We start from the raw sequence: 26,584 nt of genomic DNA, 5'->3' as shown, positions 1-26,584 counted from the left end.
AAGAAAATGAGACAAATCAAATTGAAAGATAAATACCACAAGTCATAGTTTTAATTAAATGCTAAGTTAAAGAGATGTTTTACTTAAAAGTATGCACTGAGCTTCACGTGTGTGTGTGTTTGTGTGTGTATATATATATATATATATATATATCAGTGCATTCTTTTAAGTAAAACATATCTCTTGAACTTTAGCATTTAATTAAAACTATGACTTGTGGTATTTATCTTTCAATTTGATTTGTGTCATTTTCTTATGATTCCAAATTAATACTAATAATTTCTTACTTCAGAGATTATGTCAAAAACTGAAAAACACACACACATATGTATAAAGACGCCCTTCCTACACTCTGTTACATTATTCAATTCCATTTCAAAACTTCCTTTTACTTTTGCTTCTGCATTATTAGATATAGATTCAGCAGATCTGTCGTCTATAAAATGGGAACACATAGAGAGCTGCACTTTGTGAGGCCTCCTTTTTGTCTACTCTGTCTCTGAGTTTAATTTGGTTTTTGTGCGATATAATTTCTACAACAACATCTTGTGCACAGAAGACTAGCAGACTAGTTCTCAGTAGAACCTAGTTTTTCTGTGGTTTTCATTAAGAAATGCTGATCACTGAATGGAGTAACAGAAGACACTCTGGATTAATTTATGTAGTTGCAAAAGTAAAAGTAAACGACACCACACCCTCTCCTGTCTCTTAGCTTTTATCTTATAAGAAAGACATGCTGATCAGCTTTAACATAGTCCCACACAGTCGTTTATTAAAATCGAGTAGGTTGAATTTTATTGCCAGGAGCTTATTCCCAGCAACGTCACAGCCATCTGTAACCGGAAGTCCAAGATGACCTAATTAGCCACACTCACATTACGTGGGAAGGCTGTTTAGGGTGTGTCTGAAGTGGAAATTAATCTGCCTACCAGACAGAACCAGGAGACAGGAGTAATCTGTGCAAGAGATACTGCTGTCTGAAAAGCTCCAGTTTGCTAGCTGGATAATGTATGTTGTGTTAAACTGCACAGTTCAATTTCTGGAGGGCAGCCACTAAACCTGGAAATTAACAGATAACCGATATGGATAAACATGTAGGTGCTTTCTGGTGTTTGTGAGTAGGTAAATCACCAAACTGTGCTGGACACCGGCCCTCCAGGACTGGAGTTGTGCACCCCTGTCCTGGATAATATATTTTACAGTGTGGATGTTAGGCTAAGCATAGAGTAGAGATAAACATGTTGTAATGTTGTCTAGTTGTGTAAAGGTCTGCTATTAGTGTCTTATCTTGTAGGGCTGAACGATTTGGGGAAAATACCTAATTGCAATTCTTTCCAACTTATACTGCAATCATTGTTTATAAATTGAAATTCATGCCTGATGAATTTGGGACAGCCAAGAAGACCAGAATATATCCACCTTTTCTGGCTTGACCCCTGATTGGCCAACCTGTAACAGTAAGTCATGGTTGTGATGTCAAAACACATGGAGGTTTGGCTGCCTCTGATTGGTCCAGCTTATCTACAGGCATTTCACAAGCTCTGTGTTATTAGGTTTAATTTCCACTCTTAAAACTTGAGATAACATTTCTGACAATGTACACACTTAAAAAAGATGGTTCTACAATGGTTCTTTAGTAAAAACAGCGGCTCTGTATAGAACCATGAACACTCTAAGATTAATTTGTATGTTTATTGTGTTCTTTGCACGGTGAAATGGTTCTTCAGATTGATGGAGTGTGTGTTGTATGTGGTTCTATATAGCACCAAAAAGGTTCTTCTATTATTACAAGCTTCACACCATAACAATAGCAGAACCCATTTTGGTGCTATATAGAACCATATACAACACATTTCCATCATTCTGAAGAGCTATTTCACCATGCAAAGAACCCTTTAAGCATGCGAATGGATATTAGTGTTCATGGTTCTGTATAGAATGAATGTCTTTACTGAAGAACCAACCTTTTAAGAACCTTGAAGAACCATCTTTAAGAGTCTAGGCTATAAAAAAAACAATCGCTGCTCTTGTGATTTAAAAATTGCATCCTCTTAAATTGCGATTGCGATATAAAGACGTGTTATACTGTGTGATGTTATTCACCATTTTGCCTGGGTTTTATTCACTATGCATTTGGCTAATTTTGCTATCTGTAAAAGTGTAATGGTGGGGGGGGGTGATAAACGATTTTGGCTTTTAGGTTGTTATGTTGGTTGAATAACATTTTACAGAGATTGTTGCAGATGAGCCAATGAGCTTAAACTACAGCTAACTGGTAGTAAAGTGTTCAAATATGTTAACCAAGTACTCACGTACCTGTGCGCATCCTTAGTATTTAATGCATGTTTCTGTAATGGGATTCATGAGAGTGACCTCAGTAGCATTTTGCAAACCCTGTTTTTAGAGCGTTTCGTTCTGTTGCGTTTGTTGCAGCGAAATGGGAGATCGAAAGACCAAGACTTCAACTCCAGTAAAACAGGCTGTCAGGAGTAAACACCCACCTGCGCAGGAAAAGGTAGGTGTCTTCATTTCATAATGCAGAATGTGAAATGTGTCTTTTATTTTATTTTATTTTATTATTTTTTTTTTTTGTTTCTAGGTCTGAAGTTTTAAAGCCCTTGTCTACTCATTTTTCATGATTTTCTTCTAGCTATTATCTATAGTTACTGTCATGTTTGTGCTGTGAACTGGTAGAGAAAGAATGCTGTTGGTCTTTTTTTTTTTTAATTACTTTTTCTGCCATTTTCCTTGGGTGGGACTAAATTTGGCATGGGTGACATCAGATCTTCCAAAGTACCAATTAGAGTTAGCAGTGTGTATATGGCAGCTACTCATGTTCCTCTCCCTCATAAAGTGCCTACTCTCCTGCTGCTCCAATTCCAGCTAAACCTCCCAGCAAGTAGTCTATTTAAGCTTTTTCTCAATGTAACAGTGCTTGTTGTGAAGGTTTATTACACTATTGTTCATAGCGTAGCTATTCGCTGCTTACTAATTGTGCTAAACACCTGCTGCAGGTTCCTACTATACGCGATTAACTTCATTTAGAGAGCGCGATAGCTAGTGGCCCACCTTAACTGTAGGAATAAAATAATACATTAGCTTAGTATTATGTTAGCTACCCCTGACATCAAGGCTCAGAGGGTTTCTCCACAGTTGTTCTTTACAGGCGTGGTGCACAATGAGGCACGTGAAGAATTTCTCCACTGTGCGCGAAAAAAATGGCCGTGCCGACTTATGTCGGGAATTTGTGACCTCTGTTTTAGGAGCACGGTCCAGCAGTTAGCTAGCAAGTTATATGTTATGTATATAAAGTTAGTGCTACTGAGCTTTTAAGTATTGGACATGAGATGTCTATGATCTACTCGTAATACAACTAAGGACTGGGTTCTCGAATGTTAGCTGCAAAATGTAATTAGGTCTCTAATAGGGCTGAATGATTTGTGGAAAATATCTAATTGCGATTTTTTCCGTCAAATATTGCGACTGCAATTTAATTTGTTATTTATTTATTTATTTATTTATTTATTTATTTATTTAAAATTGAGATTGAGATTTTATGAAGTTCTCTGCATGGTAAAACAGTACTTCAGATTGATGGAGAATGTGTTGTGTTGTAAATGGTTCTAAATGGAACCTTTTTGAAAAGAGTTCTCTATAGGACTAAATGTTCTTCCGTTGTTGTAAGCTTGATATCAAGAAGCAACAAAATAACAATACCAGAACCCTTTTTGATGATATGCAGAACCGCACATTCTCCAATCTGAAGAACCATTTCACTATGCAGAGAACTTTTTATGCATGCAAATGGGTTTGATTATTCATGGTTCTATATAGAATAAGTTTCTTTACTTTAAGAACCTTGAATAACCATATTTTTTAAGAGTGTAGGCTATAATTAAAAAAAAAAATGCAGCTCTTGAAATTTGAAAATTGCACTTAAATTGTCTTAAATTGCGATTATGATAAACAATCAGCCCTAGTCTCTAAAATGACCATTAGACAGCATTCAGAGACTGGTTGAGTAGAGTAAAGTGATCTGTTTTCGTGCAGGTGAGGCTCAATTGTGTAGGACTAAATCACACCGATTGGGAGTGTTGCTCTGCACTGCCACTGGAGCCGGATTGTTTGTTAGCCTGGGAGACGCCACTCTAAATCATTTTGTGTTCTGACTCGCCCACACAGTTCAGCAGGCAGCAGCTTGAAATTCTGGGTGTTTATTTAGTATTAAATAGTATTAATAATTTATGTGTGTTTTTTGTATAGAACACTGGTAAATGCTTTTTCACGCAGTACACCTTTACTTAAAAAAAAAAAAAACACTGAAACACTGTTGACGAGGGCTTTAAGACTATTGTTTTATATTGTGTGTGTGGACAGTGTTAGTGCTGAATCGAGCAAAACACTTTAAAAACAGTTCCTACTGATTTTATCCCAAAGTTACTTGGCACAAATGTGGTGATTGTGTTAAGCAGTTTTGCTGCATCTCAAGATGAGTGATGTGCACCTATTATAAGTGCAAACAGACTAACTTGATTTTATTGATGGTGAGTCTTCCTTGTAAAATTCTGTCCTAAACAGAATTTGGTTATTGATTAAACAGTTTATTAGTCTTTCTTCCATTGCCTTTCATAACCCTTAGCCTTAGAAAAGAAAAATGAACGGTGTACATTAAAAACCAAAAAAAGGTATGTTTTCACAATATCATCTGTTGGTGCATATTTTCTGTATACATGTAGTATTTTGCAGTGTTGTAATATAGTGTGTGTGTGTGTGTGTGTGTGTGTGTGTGTGTGTGTGTGTGTTTGTTTAGCCTCAGCACAGCAGCAGTGGACCAGGCAGTAAGGAGCAGTTCTGTGCAGCAGTGCTGGACGCTCATACAGCACTCGCTGACCAGCGTTGTCGCAATGCAGAGCAAGCGTTCTCTCTGTCCCTCAGCATTCTGGACTCAACTGGGACCAAGGTGTTCACCATATACATCCTCATACATACCAAAACACATATTTTAGATTTTTTTTTGTTAGAGGTGAAGAGAGAAAATTGACTTATTGCCAATACAACTGTCAGGCTACGTCATTGAATAATTTTTTATTTTTAATTTATTATTTCATTGTAATTATAGAAGGTAACTGCGTTATGATACTCTTATGTTACATATTTCTGCATTTATAGAACCTGTTTAGATTAGCTGAGGCGTCTGACAATTAGAAAGAAAGGTAAAGCTTTAAGCATAGCCTCACAAACATTAGTCCGTCTCAGAGTTTATTTGAAGTGTTGTAGAGCCACTGAGAGCTCCATAGAGCAGCCAGTCTCCAAACTCTTTTTGGACTGCCAGCGGCTGCATACTGTGCCTTTCAAGACTATTTTATTTATTTATTGATTTATCTATTTTTGCACAGTAGACAATTCGAGGCAACTAGAACTATTTAGTTCTGCACCTCTGGATTAGAGAGGGTAATGAGGGTAAGGGGATATGTGGAGATACTTTAGCTCTGGCGTAGATCTTCTTGTTACTGCTGCAAAACATGCTGTCAAAAAGCAAACAAGTGAAAAAAAATTTGTGGATGCCAAGGTCGTTTTTTTTATACATATAGGTAGGTGGTTATTAGTGCAGAAACATACACATCCACACGCTGTTGACTTATGAAGTCAATGTTGAGGTTGTTGAGAATAAACTAGACAGAGCCATGCCCATTTGAGGAGAAGGTTAGACCTATTTCAAGACGTCTTCACACAGCTATCTTCACAGGTCACCGGTTGGTTCCTTCTCTCACAGGAAAGCAGGAGCGAACAGCGATTGTACAGAGTCTTATCACCCTCAGCTGGCCCAAACAGTCTCCCCCACCTAAGTATCAAGGTTGTATACCCGTGATAGGGAGGCATAGAAAAGCACAGAACATTCTAAGATGACCTAAAGTTAAACAGTCAACCACAGTCCAACAACACCAATACTAAAAACAGTACTGCTGCAGGAAGTGACCCCCCTACAATGTGTACAAAAAAGAAAAATACAACAAAAAAAGACAAAAACATCTTTGACCACAAAAATGTAGCCTAACAACTAAAACTCCAAAACATGCTCCATTTGACTGTTGAATATATTTATAACAGCAGCAACAAAAGCCTGGTTGTTTAATTCTACCCCACCTTTAAATTTCGTATGTAAAGGATGGGTGGGATCTTTAATAGTACATTGAAGCTTATATAAGAGGTCAGTGTAGGGCTGAGAGAGCTGACAACTGCTCAATTCCTATAATCCTACTTGCTGTCTTGATTAATTTCTGGAGTTTGTTTTGGTCTTGGACAGGTCAGGCTGCACAGAATGTTCTGACCAAAAGTCAGGACACTCTGGAGAACAGATTTAGAACAAATGCAAAAAAAAAAATTTGCAAAACACAACAATGGGACATTATACCCATTTAACTGACGTTAAAAACATTCTCTGCTGCACACGATCTGCAAAAGATATTTACAGTGGAGACTCTACTAATTCAGTCAGTTTCAGAAAGAGGAACTGAAGTCTTGGTACACTTAAAATCAATGATCAGTGTTTTCTTTACACTGACTTGAGGATAATGATCTGTAAACCACTGAATAAAATGTATGGCCTCTCTCTCAAAACACTTTAAAGAATCAGCATTTGGCTTTAAAAACCCCACTAATGCTGTCATGCGCATGTTTAAAAAATGTTTTGATTTGAGAAGCCTGACATTCATCATATACAAAACAGGTGATAACAAACAGCCTTGTGGGACACCTGCACTCGTCATTCTGACAGATGTCACAGACGTAAGCCTAACTTGCTGACTGCTATTCAACAGAAAATCATTTATCCAAGCAATTAAACAATTGTTGACCCCTAAATCTAATGTCCTACTTACCAGTAAGTGAGCCTACATAGTGTTAAAAGCAGAGCCGAAATCAATGAACAAAACTTCTACCGTGGGCTGGAGGTTAGGGAACCAGCCTTGTGACCGGAAGGTCGCCGGTTCAATCCCCTGAGCCGACAGTACGTGACTGAAGTGCCCTTGAGCAAGGCACCTAACCCCCAACTGCTCCCCAGGTGCCGTGGATAGGGCTGCCCGCCGCTCCGGGCAAGTGTGCTCACTGCCCCCTAGTGTGTGTTCACTAGTATGCATGTATGTGGGTGTTTCACTGTACGGATGGGTTAAACGCGGAGCTCTAATTCCTCTGTGTGCAAACACAGTTGGCTAATGGTTCTGAGTTCTATTCTGTTCTCTGTCAGCTCAGCACAAATATTAATGAACTTGCAGCAAAGAAAGGATGCCAGGTGTGTAGTTCAAGCAAATAGGTTGGTTTGAAAGACTGAGCTCCTGGGGACATTTACATTTTTTTCAAATGTTCATTTAATATTTCAAGGTCTATTATACATGTTTGTGTTTTACTGCTGAAGTTCTTTGCATAATTTGAATAAACAATGGCCACTTTGGGTTATAGCACAACATTTACAACAATTAAAAATGAAATAAAAACTTTTTTTCTCTGGCCCACAGATTTGTTGAGATTTTTAAATATGGCCTCTTTATTGGTTGAGTTTGACACCCCTGCTCTAGATAATCCAGATAGCCGAGCTTCTGACGTACGTGTTCTCAAACACTTTCTCGTAGTCTCTTAATAACACTCGCCTAATAACATTCGACTACTTTACTGCTACCATTCTCACTCCAGGTCTGTTTTGGGGTTGTTCAGTCAGTGGTGTTCTAGCAAGTTAAATTGTTTTTTAGTATATTACTTTAAAGATTGCAGTTATTTGTCTACTCAGCCTGCTCTTTTTGTTCCCACACACAGGACCTTGGCATAACTGAGCTGGACAAATCCCTGCTGCTCTATGGCTATGCTATGGCTCTGGTGGAAATTGGCCAACCAGAGGTAAATGAAAACAGACGTTGTTCTCTAACTTAGATATTTGTAGACGATATTTGCTGACCTGCAACTGTAATCTACTTTTAAATTTGTGCTTATACACTAAAAAAAATCCTTACAGTTAATATTTTTTTATTTCATCAAGGAATTGGCAGAAGCTCAGAGGCAGTTTGCTAAATTAAGCTCATCAGAGGACAGAAAATTTCAGTGTTTGGTTCACTTCGGAATTGGAAAGGTTTTTCTTAAGGAGAACAGGTGAGTGCAGTGTGTGACGAATCCAAGAGTGGAATCTCTACTCAGTTCTCTGCATGTCTACACACGTTCCTCTTGTTCTTGTAAACCATTGTTCTTCTTTCCAGATTTTCCAAAGCCTTAGAAGAATTTTCGAATGCTCTTTTGATGGTGCAAAGGCAGATCACACCTGGAAAACTCACCTGGCCCACCACTAAAGTAACGGTTGAAGAGACCAGACCGGAGTATTTAAAGGTGAGGTTCTGTACAGTTGCTTTAGGCATTTGATGTACTTTTTGAACCAAATTCATTAGTGTCCTTTAGGACTGGTCAATGTATTAACCCTTGTGTGGTGTTCAGGTCTGTGGGACCCATTTTTAATGTTTACCAAAATAAAAAATGATGTGATTTATTATTATTTCAACCCCAGATTCTTTGGCCTTCACGCTGTTCACCCCCTACACATTTATATTACACATGTGGTGTTGGGTGAACCTGTGGAGAATAAAAGTGTGGAGGTGCTGTGTCCTTCACTCTGTTCTCCTCCTACATGGCCTGCTGTTTGTGTGTGTGTGTGAGGGTGGACAACATGGACAGGCTGCTGACTGGCTACAGCTGCTAAAGGAGAACCCTACACTGGCCACTTTTGATATTTTAAACATCTGGTATTTTTACATAAATTGTTTTGGCTGTATGGTTTTAAAAAAACGATAATGTGGTGGGTCCAAAAAAATGTGGTGGGTCCAGCAGACCACTGAGTAACAAACACATCGACACCACACAAGGGTTGAAAAAGATAAGGTTTACTGATCTAGTTACTGATTTATTGCCATGCATGCGAACATATGGCTTCCTCCCTTTTGTTAAATGGGTATAAACAATTTGAGCACTAAAAGTACGTTCTTGTGAAGTCTTGAAAGGAGGAGTGTATGAGTTGCATTTAAGGTCTGAGAGGCTTTTACATCTATTAAAAAAAAAGAATGGAGAACACTCTGCACTTCAACAGTAAATGTGTTCAGTGGGTAACAAATGAAGTATTATTTTGATTAGTTTATAACTTGTGTGTACCATAGGAGAGGTCTCGTGTTTTTCTTAGGTGGTACGATACAATCTGGGAAACCTTCATCTTTTACTTTGGTCAGTAAAAGATGAAACATTAAATGTGAATATTGAATTTGTGTAAAATAAAAAAAAAAATTAAGTCTTTATTAAATCTCTTTCTCAACATGTGATTTTCACCTTTTACTTGTTACCTTGCCAATTTCTGATTACATCGCCTCCTCGCCAGCCCTGGTTTTCAAATTATAGCACTTATTTCCTTCTCTTGGTATTGTTTCTCTACAGGAACAGCTTATGAGTTTTATTGAACTGTGTAAATTTGCACCTAAGCCAGATGCGATTTGCCGACATCAACATTGTCTGGGTCATGCCGTTGAGATCTACTTCACTGACCCGGACTTTAAGGTAAGCAGCAGTGCTCTATAGTTACTAAAGATTAGAGATGCATCGTCATTTTCAGACTAAGTATGAATACGTGTTTCTTGGTACTTGCTGGTGCTGCTAGTGCCATAACTTAGTTAGAATTGAATAGTTGAGCAGACCCTCATTTGCTGCCAGCTTGAGTTGATTGCTCATTAGTGTGGTAGTGTACACTAGGTATTGTGTTGTACTGGATGTTGGTATCAATGCATTTTTTTGCTGTAAATGTGTACAGTACCAGATGAATACCCGATTCCTGTATCAGTATTGATGCATCCCTACTGAAGATGGTATACCACAGTTTGCTTGGACATGGATCGAAAAATGCATGATAATTGTCCTGTAGGGCCTACTGGTGTACTGTCACATTTCAAAATTGTTTCATTTTGAGGAGTTGGCCACTGATTTCTTTGATTAGCCACACTAGCTGAGACATCCAGCTGGCTTTGCTTTATTAAATTGTGTTCTGGTTTGTTTGTATATATGTTAAGAAATGACAAGCTGTAAACTGTACACAGCCTAGCAACCAGCAAAAGATGTGTTAAGCCTTGGGTTCGCCTTTTAAAGTCTTAACAGGTGATAAAAAGACTGGTCGTCTCACACTATCCGACTGGTTTTGGCAGATTTTTGGCCGACTGAAATATTGGGGATCAAACACTACTCAACTTTTAAGCTGCTACTAAACTGAACGGAACTCGCTCACTGAACTCGCGTTCTCCTGTTACTAGGAGAACCAAACAAACAAACATTGCTTTGGCACAGTAAAGAAGCAGTAGGTAAACATGATTAAGTGATGGTCATGAATGTAAAAATGTGATCTATTTGTTTTGTTTTTTTTTTTTAAGTTTCAAATATACATAAACTCTAAAATGATCATATTATTAAATCAAACATATTAAATTTTTTCCCCCCGACTCTGAGCATAATCTAGTAGTGTATACTGACTCAATCTGAACAGACTCGAAGCTTTTTAATGAGTTGAGTTTAAGGCACGGCCTCACTTAAACATATTTACCTGCTGCTTCTTTACTGTATCAGCACAAACGGCAGACAAAACAGCAACAGCAGCTCCAGGTTTGTTTATTTGTGTCTCCTAGTAACAGGACAATGCGTGGGTTTGCGTGAGTTCAGTGATTTCCATTTGGTTTAGCAACAGCTTAAATGTCGAGAAGTGTGTGATCCCCAGTATTTCAATCGGCCAAAGAATTCTGCAAAACCAGTCAGATAGTGTGAGATGCCCAGTCTTTTTTATAATCTGTGAAGACTTTAAAAGTTGTGTGATGTACCCAAGGCTTCAGAAAACTTCAGAGTATTATAAACTTTCAGTGTGTTATTTATGGTTATGATCGGTGTAAGACAAGCCTAGTATTCCTCTCAGTTTTCAACCTTTACAGAAATCCACTCCTCTTTTAACTGACAGATTAAGCAGATGTGTTGTGTGTCCACTGCACTGTCTGTCTAATTGCACTTTATGAAATAAATATTTTAAGTCGCAGATGTTCAGTTACGATAAGCAGATTGTGATGAAGGAGCATTTCTTCTAACCGTTTTGTTGTTTCAGGGTTTCATTCAAATTTCATGCTGTCAGAGCTGCAAGGTGGAGTTTCATATCAGTTGCTGGAAAAAACTCAAAGCTGCTTCATTCGCTGATAAGAACGATAAGGTAAGACGCAGAGATGGACACGGTGAGCAATGCATGATGAACACATGAAGAAATGCTGAGTTTGTGCTGTTTTTTCCTCCCAGGACTTTCTTCAGGATTTGTGTTTTACTCCTGACTGTACTGGTAGAATCTGTCACATTGTAATATTTGGCTCAACTGGACTTATTAAGTGTAAGGTAGGGTTCTTCACCAGAAACACCAGAAACACAACAACATAAGGTAGCGTGCCTCAGCCTTTCAGTTTGTGTAATTAACTTTCTCTCTTTACTGTTCAGTTTGAATCGTCTATTCCTAAAAGCAAAACTCCTGGAAGATCGAGAGTGAAACAGAAATGTACAAGGTAAGCTGCAACCTGTGAGTGAAAGCCTCAGTATACTTTCTGCGGTGACTATGTATGCCTGCCTTTGACAAACAGTGTGACATGATTGCGGCGAAAATGAACAAGTACAGACGTTGTGCGGAGGCATTACTAACTGTGTCACACATGGAGGCTGGACAAAATTCACAGACGAGCACATTAAGTGACCATGTCTGTGTTTGGTCGGTGCAAAGAGGCACATTTTCATTCACAGATGGATCTTTCAAAATGAAACTACACGTAAATGTTCAGCCAAATCTTTTCCTTTAATTTAATTTGCCATAAACAATTGCTTTTCGAATAGACTGTACTTTGAACTTTTCATTCAGTTTGAGGACCATTTTTGATCTGTACGCAAGAGGCCGAAAGAGTGCAGCTTGTTCCGGTAGCCCTACTTACTGGTGCTTTTCATTTTTACTGGTAGTGCCGGAGCTGTTGATAAAGGGATATAGCAGAGGTTAAAACAACCTAAAATAAGGCTGCATGGTATATCAACTTTTTACAGTATATTAATATATTTTCAAACCATAAATTGGATGAGATAATACCATTTATGTTGATATACACTGATCAGGCATAACATTATGACCACAAACACTGGCACAACTATATAGAAGAAACAGGTTATGTATTTTAACGCAAGATCAAGCTACACCGATCAGGCATAACATTATGACCACCCCCTTGTTTCTGCGCTCATTGTCCATTTTATCAGCTCCACTTACTATATAGGTGCACTTTGTAGTTCTACAGTTACAGACTGTAGTCCATCTGTTTCTCTGCATACTTTGTTAGTCCCCTTTTACCCTGTTCTTCAGTGGTCAGGACCCCCATGGACCCTCACAGAGCAGGTACCATTTGGGTGTTGGATCATTCTCAGCACTGCAGTGACACTGACCTGGTGGTGGTGTGTTAGTGTGTGTTGTGCTGGTCTGAGTGGATCAGGCACAGCAGTGCTGCTGGAGTTTTTAAACACCTCAGTGTCACTGCTGCACCACCAACCAAAAATATCCAGCCAACAGCGTCCTGTGGACAGTGAGTGGACACAGTGTTTAAAAACTCCAGCAGCACTGCTGCGTCTGATAACACACCACCACCACGTCAGTGTTACTGCAGTGCTGAGAATGATCCAACACCCAAATAGTACCTGCTCTGTGAGGGTCCATGGGGGTCCTGACCACTGAAGAACAGGGTGAAAGGGGGCTAACAAAGTATGCAGAGAAACAGATGGACTACAGTCTGTAACTGTAGAACTACAAAGTGCACCTATATAGTAAGTGGAGCTGATAAAATGGACAATGAGCATAAAAACAAGGAGGTGGTCATTAATGTTATGCCTGATCGATGTAGCTTGATCTTGCGTTAAAATACATAACCTGTTTCTTCTATATAGTTGTGCCAGTGTTTGCATCTCTCCTCTCACACTCTCCATGCAGCCCCGCCCTCACTCTCCCTCTGGCCCCACTCGCTCACAAGTTGCCCTGCACCGTCTGCACTGCTGAAGAAGGCCTAGTTTGTTTAAAAAAAAAAGAAACAGTTGTTCACTTATTTGGATATGGTTCAGATTTGAAAGATGAATAGCAGAACCATGTCATTTGTAGAGAAAGCCGTAATCAGGTTGTATCCAAAAGTGGAAGCGCTTCAAATCTCTTGCACCGTTTACGACAGCACCATCGTGCTGCTGTGGCAACCCCGGCTGTGAAGCTTTCACAGCCTAGATAAAGCCTTTCAGCCTAAAAATAATGAGAGATGAGAAGCTTTTTAAGCTTTTTTTTTTTTTTTGTGGGACAAACTACGCAGGCAAAGCGTTAGACAACAAACACCTTTCAAGGCTATAGCTTAAGGATATGCTGAACAGAAGAAACGTAATGTTTAAAAGAATTAGCTTGACGCTCTGTCGTGGCAAAATATCCCGGTTGCGTGAGCTTTGACTCTCTGAAAGATAATGAGGTCTTAAACAGTTGGTCTTTGCTAATCATGATGTTATTATAATTGCTAATGAAGTAAGTGTGTGGATTATAGAAGTGCACATGAAAATATTCCTTTATTTAAGTCCTTTTCAATTTACATGGAATTCCTTATGCATATTTTGAGCGTCAGCGAATTTGTCGCTGCGGTGGGTCTCTAATATAACTGTATTCGTTATTTTTTTGACAGTCTTAAGAAGTTGAAATCTAAAGAGGATCGAAAGCTGAAGAGGAAACAACAGAGAGCAGCTGCATCTGTCAGCAAGGATGAGATGAACAGCGTATCGTCCGAGGAGGGAAAAGACCATAGAGAAACACAGAAAGGTACTGAACATAAACTTGGTTGCTATAGAGCATCTACCACCCTGGGGAGTTCAGATCCAGCACACCTGGCTCTAATATGAATCTGAAGGCCTTCATTAACTGGATCAGGTATGTTAGATTAGACTTAGAGCTAAACTCTCCAGGGTGGTGGATCTCCAGGACCAGGATTGGGCTCCCCTGTTGAAGGGTAGTCTTATTATTGTAGACTTGGTCTGTAAAATACTAATGGTGTGTATTAGGTATTTATGTACAGGTGTTAAGGGTGCAACTTACAGATTTCTGCCTCTCTCTGTCTTTCTCCCTTTCTCCTTCCCTTCAGCATTGCCGAAGGATTACACTATATACAGAGATCGTGTTTTACATCAAATTTATGAAAGCAGAGAACTTTTTAACGATGAAATACACAATATTTCTACCATGTTGGTGAACCTGAGGCCGTGGATGGAGCTGGATGAGGCTAACGGTCATGAAAGCATCTTAAAGAACCGTACTGCGCCTAAAGTTTTGAGGGAGCTGGTGGATCTGCTGTTGGAGAGAAACAACCGTGTCTGGGTCCGACTTTTCGTTCAAAATCTCAGTGACTGCCTAAACATCAAACCCAAACTTCACGACTGGGCTCAGCAGCTTGACAGAGCCGGTAGGGTCCTTTAAAGCATTCGTTTTATCAGTGTTCAGATTTGCATTTGTTGTTCAGGTATTTTATGAATCTAGTGCGTGATTTGCTGATTTAGGACACCAGTTTTTTTTTTTCTTTTTATATCGTTAGTCATATCCCAACCTTTCTTTATAAAATACCATTCGAAAATACCAGCTGTTCTTTACATCGTATGAGCAATTTTAAACTAAAAGACAGATGGAAATAGTCCAAGAATTATTGGAATAAAATCTTGTTACATAAAGCTCAGAACATTTTTTTTTTTTTGCTTCTTATGTTTTTCTTGTCAGAGATGCTTGTAAATAAATGCAACACAGGTTGTCACTTTATTCTGATGCATATAAATGTGTAATGGATAATATGTCACTTCTTTGCTTTGTCATTAATAAACTACATTTAATGTCTTTCTCTTTGTCTGTTACACAGGTCTAAAAGCTGCAGAGAAGTTTATTGATTGCTACGGTGATCGTCTGGATGAGCTGGATCTATCTTCTCTACTCACATTCTCTCCACTACAAGATGTCCTGATTGAAAAGTTTGGAACCATACCAGAACTGTTTGACGGCACAGGCTTTACTGTAACGGACTACCTCAGACAGGCCCCGCCGCAGGAAATGCGTCTGTTCATTTGGACTCTAGAGGAGCACCGAGAGCGCTACCCTACCTGCTTCACTATCCTTGATGAATATTTTGAAATGGGTGGGTACACTAGAGGGACAATTGACAGAAAACACTGGAAATAATGCCCTAGATTTGAGTGCAATAACTCTCTCCTCTGTTTCAGATGGTATATGTTTAGTGATTAAGAAGAGAGAGAATGAGGACCAGTTAGTGAGTACTGTCTTAGAAATACACACACACGTTTTCTAAACCGCTTATCCTTCTGGGTCGCGGGCTGGCTTAGAAATATGAATACCGACTTTATAATGTATAGTACTGTTTCACATTCTCACGTAAATGTTTGATTTTCCAGAGTTCAGTTTATAAGAGTAAAAACAAAAGTCGAAAAAAGAAGCAGAAAGAACCAAAGGTATGTGAAGTAACCTACAGCAGTAATGAACCTGGTTAGCTCTTTCCAGAGACGTTTTAAGCATGTTGAACCTGTTTTGTGTATGTGTTTCTCAGTCTGTTATTGTTCTGTCGGGGAGGAGAAGTGGAGTCCTAAGAGATGAAGAGGATGAAGATATTTTCTCTGAAGAAGATTCATTGTAATTTTATTTTTGTTTGTTTAACCACCAGTATAGAATTTACGGGAAACTGTATTGTGGTTGTTAACTCTCCCTTGAACCCATCTGCACAGGATGCTGCTCGATGGCACTGATCCTTTCAGCATTCCAGATCGCTTGAGGGAGCGAGTAGCCGAGTTTGAGGGGCAATATGTTGGCTCAGGACGGCTAAACAACTATAAGAGATTTTTGGACAACAACCCAGACCCTACTAAAGAGACTTTATATGAGTACGTATCTAGAGAAATGATCTCTACTAAGGCCCAATCCCATCTCTTATTTTTACCCCTACCCTTTGTTTTCGAGTGTCCCCTTGCCCCTCGGAGTTACAAGGGGTAGTGTTTAAAATCTTCCCTGTGAAATGGGACCCTCAAATAAAAAGGACATCAATTTATTAACAGGCTGCTAGCGCTGCTCTTTCGGCGACCCTGCCAGTCTGCAGTGATAGTAGAGGACGGTAAAGTTCAGCAACCTCACTGCTGGGCTTTAGTTACATTTAGGGCATCATAGCTTTATAGAGGGACAATTATTTATTATCGCCCACCCCTAGTTCTTTGGTGATACGAAGCTGGTCAGCTATTCTCCAGCTTCTCATTAAAATTTTCCTGTTCCACCTTAAATGGTGCAGTAGTTACATTCTGGCGCTTCAAAAAACTACTTGAGTTCTCCCATTACAATCACCTCTGTTCCCTCATCTCTAGTTCTCCCTCTCTTTTCCTCTCAGTTACTTTGCCCAGATTTTGGAGGAGCATGGTCCCCTAGAGGCATCAGACCCGCTGCTGGTGGGCGAGCTGGAGAACTTTCCCATCGAGGCTCAGCGAATGATCGAGGCGGCTGGAGGGCTCGAAGGTTTTCTGCTCGAATCTCTCCGATTTGTTATGACTGAAAATCTTATCGGACTGATGACGCATGCGGTGTCTTTGCAGCACACTGTTGCTGACGATGCAGCTGGAATCTTAGACTATCGCCCTCAATCTTACAACCGGGAGGATTTGGAATCCAGAGGATCCTCTCATCTCAACCCCACAGCCAAAGAGTTTATGCCCCAGTATGAGCATTTTAGTCTGAGTGACAATAATGCATCTTATGATGTTCCTCCTCTTCTTGCTGACAGAGATTGCCTGGCTTCAGCTCTCTCTGAGCCACATAACTCTCTTCCTGGACCTTGTCCCACGCTCCCCGATCCACGTGCTTTTGGTTCTGAATTATCTCATAATTTTGATTATACGTTTTTACCACAAGATACAAATGTTTTTGAAAATCTTAAAGCACGAGAAGCAGGGTATCCTGATTATCGCCTCGACACACCTCTGAAGGATCTCGCCTTGGATATTAACAACGTCAACCCATACAATGAGCAAGGAGGAGGAGAACCCCTTCCAGGGATTATTTCTAACGAAGCTACAAGACATGAGACTAAAACAGTGTCAGTTCAGGTAGGGTTTTCAGGTGACACTCTTTATTCAAAATTACTTTTGAAATTTCTCATCAAGGCTAATTGTAGTCTTCTTTCCCTCCAGACTCTAGGATATAACAGAGAGACCAGTGACGATGTTGCTGTTAATACAGAACCATATGCTTTGTTTGAGAAGAATAAAGTGAGTAAAAACTAAAGCATATAAGCCAGTGTTGTCACCTATGTCAATTTGTTGATCCTGACTTTCCCTCTAGGCACAGCCTAAAACCTTTTTTACAGCAAAAACACCCCATAATGGAATTTGACCTTAACTTGTTTTGTCTTTTGTGGGGGAACCATAACAAAGTTTATCATTATAAACCTTCACACTCCCCGTCTCTTTCAGGGCGATATGACCCAGAAAGAAAAAAACTGCGTAAAATTTGAAAAACACATTTCGGAGAGGAAGGACACACACGAGTCTCTCCAAAAGAAAAGAAAAGAAGAAGCTTCTGAACTTCAGGCTGAAGTGGAACAAATCCAACAAATAATAAAGGTAGAAAATCCTATAATGCTTTATATTTGGGGTCCTCCGTGTTCTGAACATCAAACCTCATTTTGACTGTGTTGTTACGAACTGCAGATCACCCACACAGAACATGGTTTACTCCAACAAAAGCTTGAGGAGGAGGTCCGAAAAGATCAGCAGGAGAAGAGAGACAACCAAGAGACGCTAAAAGCATTGAAGGGGGAAATCAAAGAGTTGGAGGATTTGCGGGAGAGGTGAGACCATGGGGGGGGGAAAGCTAAAAAATATAGTGGTCTTTATGTGAAAGTTGAAACTAGGATGGCTGATAATGTGCAAAGCTGTTCAAAGCTTCCCGAGTCATGGATTCGAATGATCCGACGTGTTTGTAAGATCTAGTGGCACATTCTTTCCTGCCAGATCATTCTTTATGCACTCTAATTATTATGTCTGTTTCTTTGTTCCCTAGTTACTCTAAGCAAATCCAGGAAAAGAACGTGGAGTATCAGACAGTGCTGAACCATTTCCTTGAGAAAAGGCAAGTACTGTTATGCGTATTGTACACTGCCACCATGTGACACATTCTGGCATTTCATGAGGTGTGGTCTGAAGGATGAACCTTCCAGGCGGCTTCTTGGATCATTTTTTTTTTTTCCTCTCTCGACAAACTTAATTTTGGATTGTAGGTGCTTTTACATGTGATACACGTTCATCTACTCTGCTGTGAGAAACATGGAAAACTTGTGTTTATCACTACTCAACGTTGTTGTGCGTAACTAAGTTTTGAAGAAAGAGTTTCTGAATTGTGATTGTGCAATCCGACAGTAATCAGTCTGCGGCTGAGAAGATGAGTCTAGAGGACGAGATTAAAAGTTGCAGAGATCTGTGTGCCAAAGCAACCCTTCGATCACTAGCAGCACAGGTAGGAGCCCATTTCCGGTTTATTTCAGTTCTACAGTGTCTGGGATGTATGTAAATGTGTTTGGTATTGCAAAGGTCTGATTACTTGTCTTTTAGAGCTTCTGTTATTTCAGATGTACAAATAGACGTTAAAATATCTACTAAAATAAAAGTAGAACTATCAGCTGTTAGGCACAGATGTATTAAATATATTGAAGCAGTCTTAAAGCTTCGGTATAGAGTTATACATACTAGTTACAATGTCATCACTTCCCTGCTCTGCGTTTTGTATGTTTTTAGCTGTTTGTCCTGCAGAACAGGCGAGAACATGGCTTGCGTGGGTTGAGAAAGTGCGTGTCAAACGGGAAGGCCATTCTACAGAACTTGACAGAGGTATCAACCAGGTAAGGTCGAATACAAAGCAGCACAACTTAAGCCGTCTGCTTCCGCACTGGGGGAGGGAGTTCTGTAAAATGTAGAACACTGTGGTGTCAAACATGCTGAAACTAAACCAGCTGGTTGTTTTGTGTCTCCATGAAGAAATGCAGGTGCTTATTGCTGTTCTGGTGGATAAACAAATCCATTTTGAACAGCAAAAGACTGAGGGATATACACCGATCAGGCATAACATTATGACCTTGTTTCTACACTCACTGTCCATTTTATCAGCTCCACTTACTATATAGGTGCACTTTGTAGTTCTACAGTTACAGACTGTAGTCCATCTGTTTCTCTGCATACTTTGTTAGCCCCCTTTTACCCTGTTCTTCAGTGGTCAGGACCCCCATGGACCCTCACAGAGCAGGTACTATTTGGGTGGTGGTTATTCTCAGCACTGCAGTAATACTGACGTGGTGGTGGTGTGTTAGTGTGTGTTGCGCTGGTCTGAGTGGATCAGACACAGCAGTGCTGCTGGAGTTTTTAAACACTGTGTCCACTCACTGTCCACTCTATTAGACACTCCTACCTTCTTAGTCCACCTTGTAGATGTAAAGTCAGAGACGATAGCTCATCTGCTGCTGCACAGTTTGTGTTGGTCATCCTCTAGTCCTTCATCAGTGGTCACATGATGCTGCCCACAGGATGCTGTTGGCTGGATATTTTTGGTTGGTGGACTATTCTTAGTCCAGCAGTGACACTGAGGTGTTTACCACCCAAATAGTACCTGCTCTGTGAGGGTCCATGGGGGTCCTGACCACTGAAGAACAGGGTAAAAGGGGGCTAACAAAGTATGCAGAGAAACAGATGGACTACAGTCTGTAACTGTAGAACTACAAAGTGCACCTATATAGTAAGTGGAGCTGATAAAATGGACAATGAGCGTAGAAACAAGGAGGTGGTCATAATGCTATGCCTGATCGGTGTATATCAGATACATATGGCAACTGTACAGATGCAATGCAGAGAAAAAAAAAAAGGAGGATCTTATCCGTTATACTGTGCTAGTCTTTTGGAACCATGACTGCTCTACAATGTCTCGAAGCCCAGTTAGAGCCTATATTGCAGCCACACTCAAGGTCCTACTAGAAAAGTGCCATTAAAAAACTTGTAGTGATGGTTTTAAAATCTGATTGGTTGACCCACGATTGAACACAGGGTTGTAAAGGAATGGAATTCTGTTTTAAAGTCCTTTGTGCTGTCCATGGAATAAGGTTTGCCAGCTATAGTCTGCTGTAAGCAAACTACATTACTTTAGTAGAATTGTTTGTGATTATTAACAAAAAATCATTTTCATACTGCCTGTTACTGCTGGGTTTTTTTTGTTACTTAACAGCATACAGTATTTTTCATTTTAAACAATATCTTGATTTCCATTTGAACAAATTCTAGCGAGAAAATATTTCATGTTGTTATAAACACAACACACAGTGTCATTAACACAAGGTATCACTCTTTCTCTGGTCATCTCCATGATCTGAACCTTCCCTTTTAAAATAAGCTTTTGTTTATCTTATTTCATTGTGAAGGTAATGTTAATTTTGGATGTACATACATTCAAATATATCTACCCCTTATGGTGCTACCTCCAGGTTTGTCTCAGACCTTTGGGAAACATTGTGGCTTCATTTAGTGTATCTTCAGCTTCTCTGACGAGCTCGCCCCTCTTTGTAATAGGTATCCGTCTGGAGCCCTGTTCTCAACAATCGAGGCCTGGAAGTCATGTGTGCAGGAAGCTGAGCAGAAGATTGCTGGGACAGAGGTCAGATTGAAATCCAGTAACTTACAGAGTTAAACTTTTGATTAAGGACTGGTTTAGCAGTCGTTTTGCCTTCAAATCCTGGTGAATCTTCTTTTTGCAGATGGTAGCTGAGCTTGGGTAGTTTCACTTGCTCACATATAAGAGCTTGACCTAAAAAATCTGATAAGCTAGCTTTAGTGGTTTCTGGTATGAAATGATTAAAGGTATCATTCTGATCTGCAGTTTCCAGTGGATAAATGGGTAAACCGCTCTCCACGCAAAGCTATCTGGGGCACATCATGAAGTGTGTATGTTTGTGTATCTGTAGGCACAATATGAAGAACAGATTGAGCAAGTCGAAAAGGGCACCAGACTGTGTTCTCTTCCTCTGCTTGTGGTTCCCAGTGCTCCTGCTCCTCCTCCTGTACCGGTAAGAATACCAAATGACAGATACTGATTTATGCCTAGTTCTGTAGAGGTTCCCTATGAGAGTATTTAGCCCACAAAGAATATTTTGTACTAAAAGAGAAAATGCATGACTTGAGGAACATTTAATGTGTCTGTAACAAGTTGAAAATCCCCATGAGAGTTCAGCAGCTTTTTGTGCTTAAATCTTCCTGTCCGAAACCCATAAATCCTTTTTGTTAAATTAATAATGTCTAAAGGGTCACAGTGACCTGTTTATGCTCAACAGTATGGCCTGTGGTAGAAGCAGAATAAGAAATAAAATGAATAACACACAACCTGTTTACTACAGACCTCAACCTGCCGACCAAATCTTTACTTACTCTGTTATTCCACCCTATTAACACCAGTGGACATGTTATGAAAATTATTTTGAGCGTTTCCTCAAGTATGCAGCCTAATGCAGTCACTTTGATGCAGCCTACATGTTCACAAGAGAAAATGTTTTATAAAAGAATAAGAGTGAGGTGTCACAGGTTAAATTCATTCAGTATCTCATCTGTGAAAGTAGGCCTTTCTAGTAGACAAGAGGCCTTGTTAGCTGTTGCTTGTGTTCTAGATAAAGAACAGCATGTTGGTCGTGTTCATTGAAGTGACTTGCGTATTGAATAAAGTATTTGTGAGGGTAAATGTGTGATTTTGCAGATTAGACTTGGCAAGGGAGGTTCTGTGGTGGTTTACTCCATCCCTGGGGTTGAGCTGTCCCCGGGGTTACATCCACCAATCCTGCGCCCTCCTCCAGGGTTCGGCCCTTTGTTTCTACCCCCTCTCCACATCTTAAGACCAGCCTTGCCAATCATAGCGCAGGGACAGACAATAGCAGCACAGATGCAGGGAGATGCAGTGAGTCAAGAGCAGGTAATCAGAGACTAGCCTGGAAAAAAGTCAAGATGAAGTGGACTGTCATTGTGCTGGATCTTACCTCTATAATAGCTCAGACTCTCTGCAGTCTGTGTGGTCTGGTTACAAGTGACTGTGTTCATATTTACTTGTGCAGTTCTTGTCAATCAGACTTGAAGTCTCAGGGAATAAAGTGTAAATTTTTTAACAATCTTTGTATGGTAGACCGAGAACTGTCTGATCATGCTCCTGATATTCTAATGAGCATGCTTGATTGACATCACTTTGTCAAACTCCACTTAAGCAGGCCTGTGCGCAGTGACGCAGATTCTCAATCCTCTGAGCCATCTGATGCTGATTTCTGCCAAAAGTTCTGCCGCCAGAAACCCATGCTCACGAGTGGTTTTCGTAGTAGGCTAGGTTAGACTCCGCTCACTCTGTAGCTCAGACTTTGACTGAGACTCAAGCAGCACGCATATTTTTGATGAAAGCTGCACCGATCAGGCATAACATTATGACCACCTCCTTGTTTCTACGCTCATTGTCCATTTTATCAGCTCCACTTACTATATAGGTGTACTTTGTGGTTCTACAGTTACAGACTGTAGTCCATCTGTTTCTCTGCATACTTTGTTAGCCCCCTTTTACCCTGTTCTTCAGTGGTCAGGACCCCCATGGACCCTCACAGAGCAGGTACTATTTGGGTGGTGGTTCATTCTCAGCACTGCAATAACACTGATGTGGTGGTGTTATTGCAGTTTGTATTATGCTGGTATGAGTGGATCAGACAAAGCAGTACTGCTGGAGTTTTTAAACACTGTGTCCACTCACTGTCCACTCTATTAGACACTCCAACCTTGTGAGTCCACCTTGTAGATGTAAAGTCAGAGACGATAGCTCATCTGCTGCTGCACAGTTTGTGTTGGTCATTCTCCAGTCCTTCATCAGTGGTCACAGGACGCTGCCCACAGGACGCTGTTGGCTGGTTATTTTTGGTTGGTGGACTATTCTTAGTCTAGCAGTGTCATGAGGTGTTTTAAAACCCCAGCAGCACTGCTGTGTCTGATTCACTCAGACCAGCACAACACACACTAACACACCACCATCACGTCAGCAGTGTTGAGAATGATCCACCACCCAAATAGTACCTGCTCTGTGAGGGTCCATGGGGGTCCTGACCACTGAAGAACAGGGTAAAAGGGTATGCAGAGAAACAGATGGACTACAGTCTGTAACTGTAGAACTACAAAGTGCACCTATATAGTAAGTGGAGCTGATAAAATGGACAATGAGTGTAGAAACAAGGAGGTGGTCATAATGTTATGCCTGATCGGTGTATATAGGAAGGACAACTGACATGAGCCTAATGATTGGTGGTTGTGAGTCTTAGATTGACTTTACTCAAGATAAGCGCTGCCTAGTTTGGAAAGTTATTAATTCTGCTTTGTAACATGCATATGCCTACACTACGAACGTTAACCTAATTGGGGAGCAGTCACAGATGTGGGTTTCCTGAGCTTTTAAGGTTTTTAGTCCTGGGTTTGCTAGTTCTGAGTTTGCTTATAGTTTATCTTCAGTGAAGCTTGACTTTTTAACTCTGTTTCCTGCAGGCCTTTTTGCTTCCTCCCTCCAATCACCAGCCTGTTCCACAGCAGCTCCCTGTAAGGCACATGGTGCCACACGCACCATACGGAGCACAGCAGCATCCTATTAGACCCCAAACGCACCCAGCAGTGAACACGCCCCTGGCCCAGCCTGCTGAGAGAGCTACACATACACCTCCAGCACCCAGTGCTCCTGCCACTCATACAGAGGCTCCTCAGAGACCTGCTGCCCCTGCAGCCCCCGCAGCTCAAGCACCAAGGGCTCCAACCCCAGTTCAGCAGCACCTTGGTGTGTTTGATAGGATCGTAGACCGCCTCAGCTCCATGTTCCCTCACTACAGCAGGTGAGAGGCAAATACACACATCGGCAGACTGCCGCACTACTGTTTACGACTGTGTGTAGAGAGGCAGTGAACACCTGTTGCTCTTTTGAGCTAGTTAGTATTAAATAATGGACTTGGACAATGTAATGTATTATTTTATTAGTATTGTCGTCTGCTATATAGCTGTAAATTGAGCCGGAGAGCTTGTGTTTCAATGAGGTGAAAATTTGGTTATTTGGTTAAATCTGTGTTTCTTTCAGGCCAGTTCTGAGCAAGTTCATTCAGGAGGTCCGCACCGCTAATGGTGGCAGTCTGAACATGCTGACGTACGAAGAAGTGATCAACAGAGTCGCACAGCTCATCCTTGACCATCAGGAGAACTCACGAGTGAGACAGCAGCTATTTATATCTCTTTTTGCAAATGAATAATTAATACTCTGCATTCTTTCCTTTAATGGTGGCTGCAAAGAAAATTTAGGACTGCAGCAACAAGATTCCTGTGGCTGTCTTGAAAGCATGTATTCCTCTTTCAGTCAGAGGTGTTTAGTAACTGGTTACATGGATTGTTACGTAGTGCAGGAGTTCTCACCTCAAGGTCCACCTGTCTGTCACTAGAAAGCATGGAGGCCCACAGGAAAATATTTTTTTGCTTCAGAACTTTTCTACTATGGCACAACATACCATGTACATCACTAAACATTACATTAGGCAAACATAAGCTTGTTTTATACCTGAGATCACGTGGAACTGTGGTAAATTAAGGTAGATTTTTCACTCATGGATGGACAGTTGAAACTTTTAGGCAGTGTATTTTGTTTTTAGAGACAAGGGGCAAAAATAGATGATTTGTGCACCGTTATTGTTATTGCAGAAACTTTATTATTGGGAACATTTTATATTTCTTTGTCATTATTAAGTAAAATTTTTCCACTGACTTTTATGACAAAGTACCATCACTAGCCCACTTGGGGCCACTGGCCTGAGGACCACTGGAGGGTGCTTTGCGGCCCACTTGTGGTCCTCAGCCCAGTGGTTGAGAAAGCCTGACAAATGATAATACTTTGTTCCACTTTAGCCAGTCTGTAGTCAGTAATTAATTACAGGCAAGCGTGAAATCAAGGACATGACCCATCAAAATATCAGTTATCAAACAGAGTTCTGGTCCTGAAATCTGATTGGGTGAGCCATGTTCGACAGCACTGTAAAATATATATAATATACGCACACATTTAAGTGCACACATCAACTGCATCAGTATTTTTAATGCAGCAAGATATTAATAAGTGTTCATTGTATGGGCTGTGGAGTGCAGTACTGATAGGCGGGGCCAGGCATTAGCGTATATATGAAGGTAATGAGCCCCAAACAGTATTAAATGTACCCTGCGAAATCACCCAGTTGTGTGTAAATCAAGCGTCCTTCAACTAGATATTCATGAGTTGTATGGTTGAAAACTAAATTGTTGACATAATGACTGGAATACATATTGATGGACTACTGAAAGTTCTGTATTCTGAAGTTATGAAGTTATATTTACTTGAAGAGACAATACTAATTAATATGGATGTTTGCTTTCGATACGGTACATCGCTGTAGTACACCCTCCTGAAAATTGGTTCCAAATACTACATTTTCAGCAGAATTTTTTTTGTAGGCCTATATACTGGAACCAGTTGTGTATTGCACCCTCATACGTACAGTTTAAAAACAGTCCTCAGCTTGAATGATGAGTGTATATAATCGTGCTTTTTATGCTCTTTCTCTTCTCGTTATCCAGAAGATTCCAAGCTAAAATATCACTGGCTTTTAAGACAAAATACACCAAATTAGTGTGTAATAATAATTTAATCATTTTTATTTATATAGCACCTTTCATGCCGGTGGCAGCTCAAAGTGCTTTATAGACAGGTGATAAAACCTGGTTATACAAAAAATCATTAGCATTTATTTAGAATCAGAAGAAAATGAAAAATATCAAATTAAAAGATAAAAAGCACAAGACGTAGAGTTTTATTTAAATGCTGAGTTAAAGAGAAATGTTTTTAGATGCTTCTTAAAAGTGAGCACTGAGCTTGAGTGCCTAATAATAGGTGGAATTGAGTTTCACAGCTTAGAAGCAGAATAACTGAACAAGGCCTCTCCATGTTTTCTGTATTTTACAGAGGGTATTTGTAGGAGGCCACTATCTGCAACTCACCAACTTAGTAAAGAAAAAGTTAAATGTGGTTCTGAAACAGTGTGTGTTTAACCATGTCTGTTGTGTGTAGGAGCAGATCAGTTCGTTGAGTGGGGATCTGGTTGGTGAGAGAGAGAGTGCAGTACCCAGTCCAACTCCCTCTACAGACACTTGCAGGGCTACTCCAACTCCTCCACCTGCGCATGTGTGGAAGACCGTGTCCTCTCAACATCGCAACACCTCTAAAGCAGTAAGACTTTGTATCTATTTACATACATCCGCCCACCCATGCTTACACACACTCATGTGTCATGATTATCTTGCATAGTTATTCTCACACATTGCCCAGCGCTTACAACTTTTAAGAATGGCGAATTGACTTTGCTTTCCT

The 26,584-nt window shown here is 40.2% G+C and overlaps 1 protein-coding gene across 1 annotated transcript in view; it reads left to right on the top strand.

Moving 5' to 3' along the window:
- The window catches only part of ttc3 (tetratricopeptide repeat domain 3), a 60,217-nt gene that overhangs the window by 31,107 nt on the left and 2,526 nt on the right, over positions 1-26,584 (top strand). Inside the window, exons 17-44 of the mRNA XM_036594775.1 lie at positions 2,434-2,515; positions 4,811-4,960; positions 7,807-7,887; positions 8,027-8,136; positions 8,241-8,367; positions 9,457-9,576; positions 11,153-11,254; positions 11,338-11,430; positions 11,530-11,594; positions 13,770-13,903; positions 14,223-14,540; positions 14,985-15,257; positions 15,343-15,389; positions 15,532-15,588; positions 15,684-15,766; positions 15,859-16,014; positions 16,509-17,220; positions 17,305-17,382; positions 17,587-17,736; positions 17,824-17,963; positions 18,176-18,244; positions 18,532-18,628; positions 18,907-19,010; positions 20,722-20,806; positions 21,114-21,215; positions 23,701-24,038; positions 24,278-24,404; positions 26,285-26,443. Of these exons, the coding sequence (XP_036450668.1) occupies positions 2,434-2,515; positions 4,811-4,960; positions 7,807-7,887; positions 8,027-8,136; positions 8,241-8,367; positions 9,457-9,576; positions 11,153-11,254; positions 11,338-11,430; positions 11,530-11,594; positions 13,770-13,903; positions 14,223-14,540; positions 14,985-15,257; positions 15,343-15,389; positions 15,532-15,588; positions 15,684-15,766; positions 15,859-16,014; positions 16,509-17,220; positions 17,305-17,382; positions 17,587-17,736; positions 17,824-17,963; positions 18,176-18,244; positions 18,532-18,628; positions 18,907-19,010; positions 20,722-20,806; positions 21,114-21,215; positions 23,701-24,038; positions 24,278-24,404; positions 26,285-26,443 (4,159 nt within the window). The remainder of the gene's footprint in view (positions 1-2,433; positions 2,516-4,810; positions 4,961-7,806; positions 7,888-8,026; positions 8,137-8,240; positions 8,368-9,456; positions 9,577-11,152; positions 11,255-11,337; positions 11,431-11,529; positions 11,595-13,769; positions 13,904-14,222; positions 14,541-14,984; positions 15,258-15,342; positions 15,390-15,531; positions 15,589-15,683; positions 15,767-15,858; positions 16,015-16,508; positions 17,221-17,304; positions 17,383-17,586; positions 17,737-17,823; positions 17,964-18,175; positions 18,245-18,531; positions 18,629-18,906; positions 19,011-20,721; positions 20,807-21,113; positions 21,216-23,700; positions 24,039-24,277; positions 24,405-26,284; positions 26,444-26,584) is intronic.

Source organism: Colossoma macropomum, unplaced genomic scaffold (assembly GCF_904425465.1).
Source record: "Colossoma macropomum unplaced genomic scaffold, Colossoma_macropomum, whole genome shotgun sequence".
Taxonomy (NCBI): Eukaryota; Metazoa; Chordata; class Actinopteri; order Characiformes; family Serrasalmidae; genus Colossoma; species Colossoma macropomum.
This window is presented reverse-complemented; position numbering and strand designations above follow the sequence as displayed.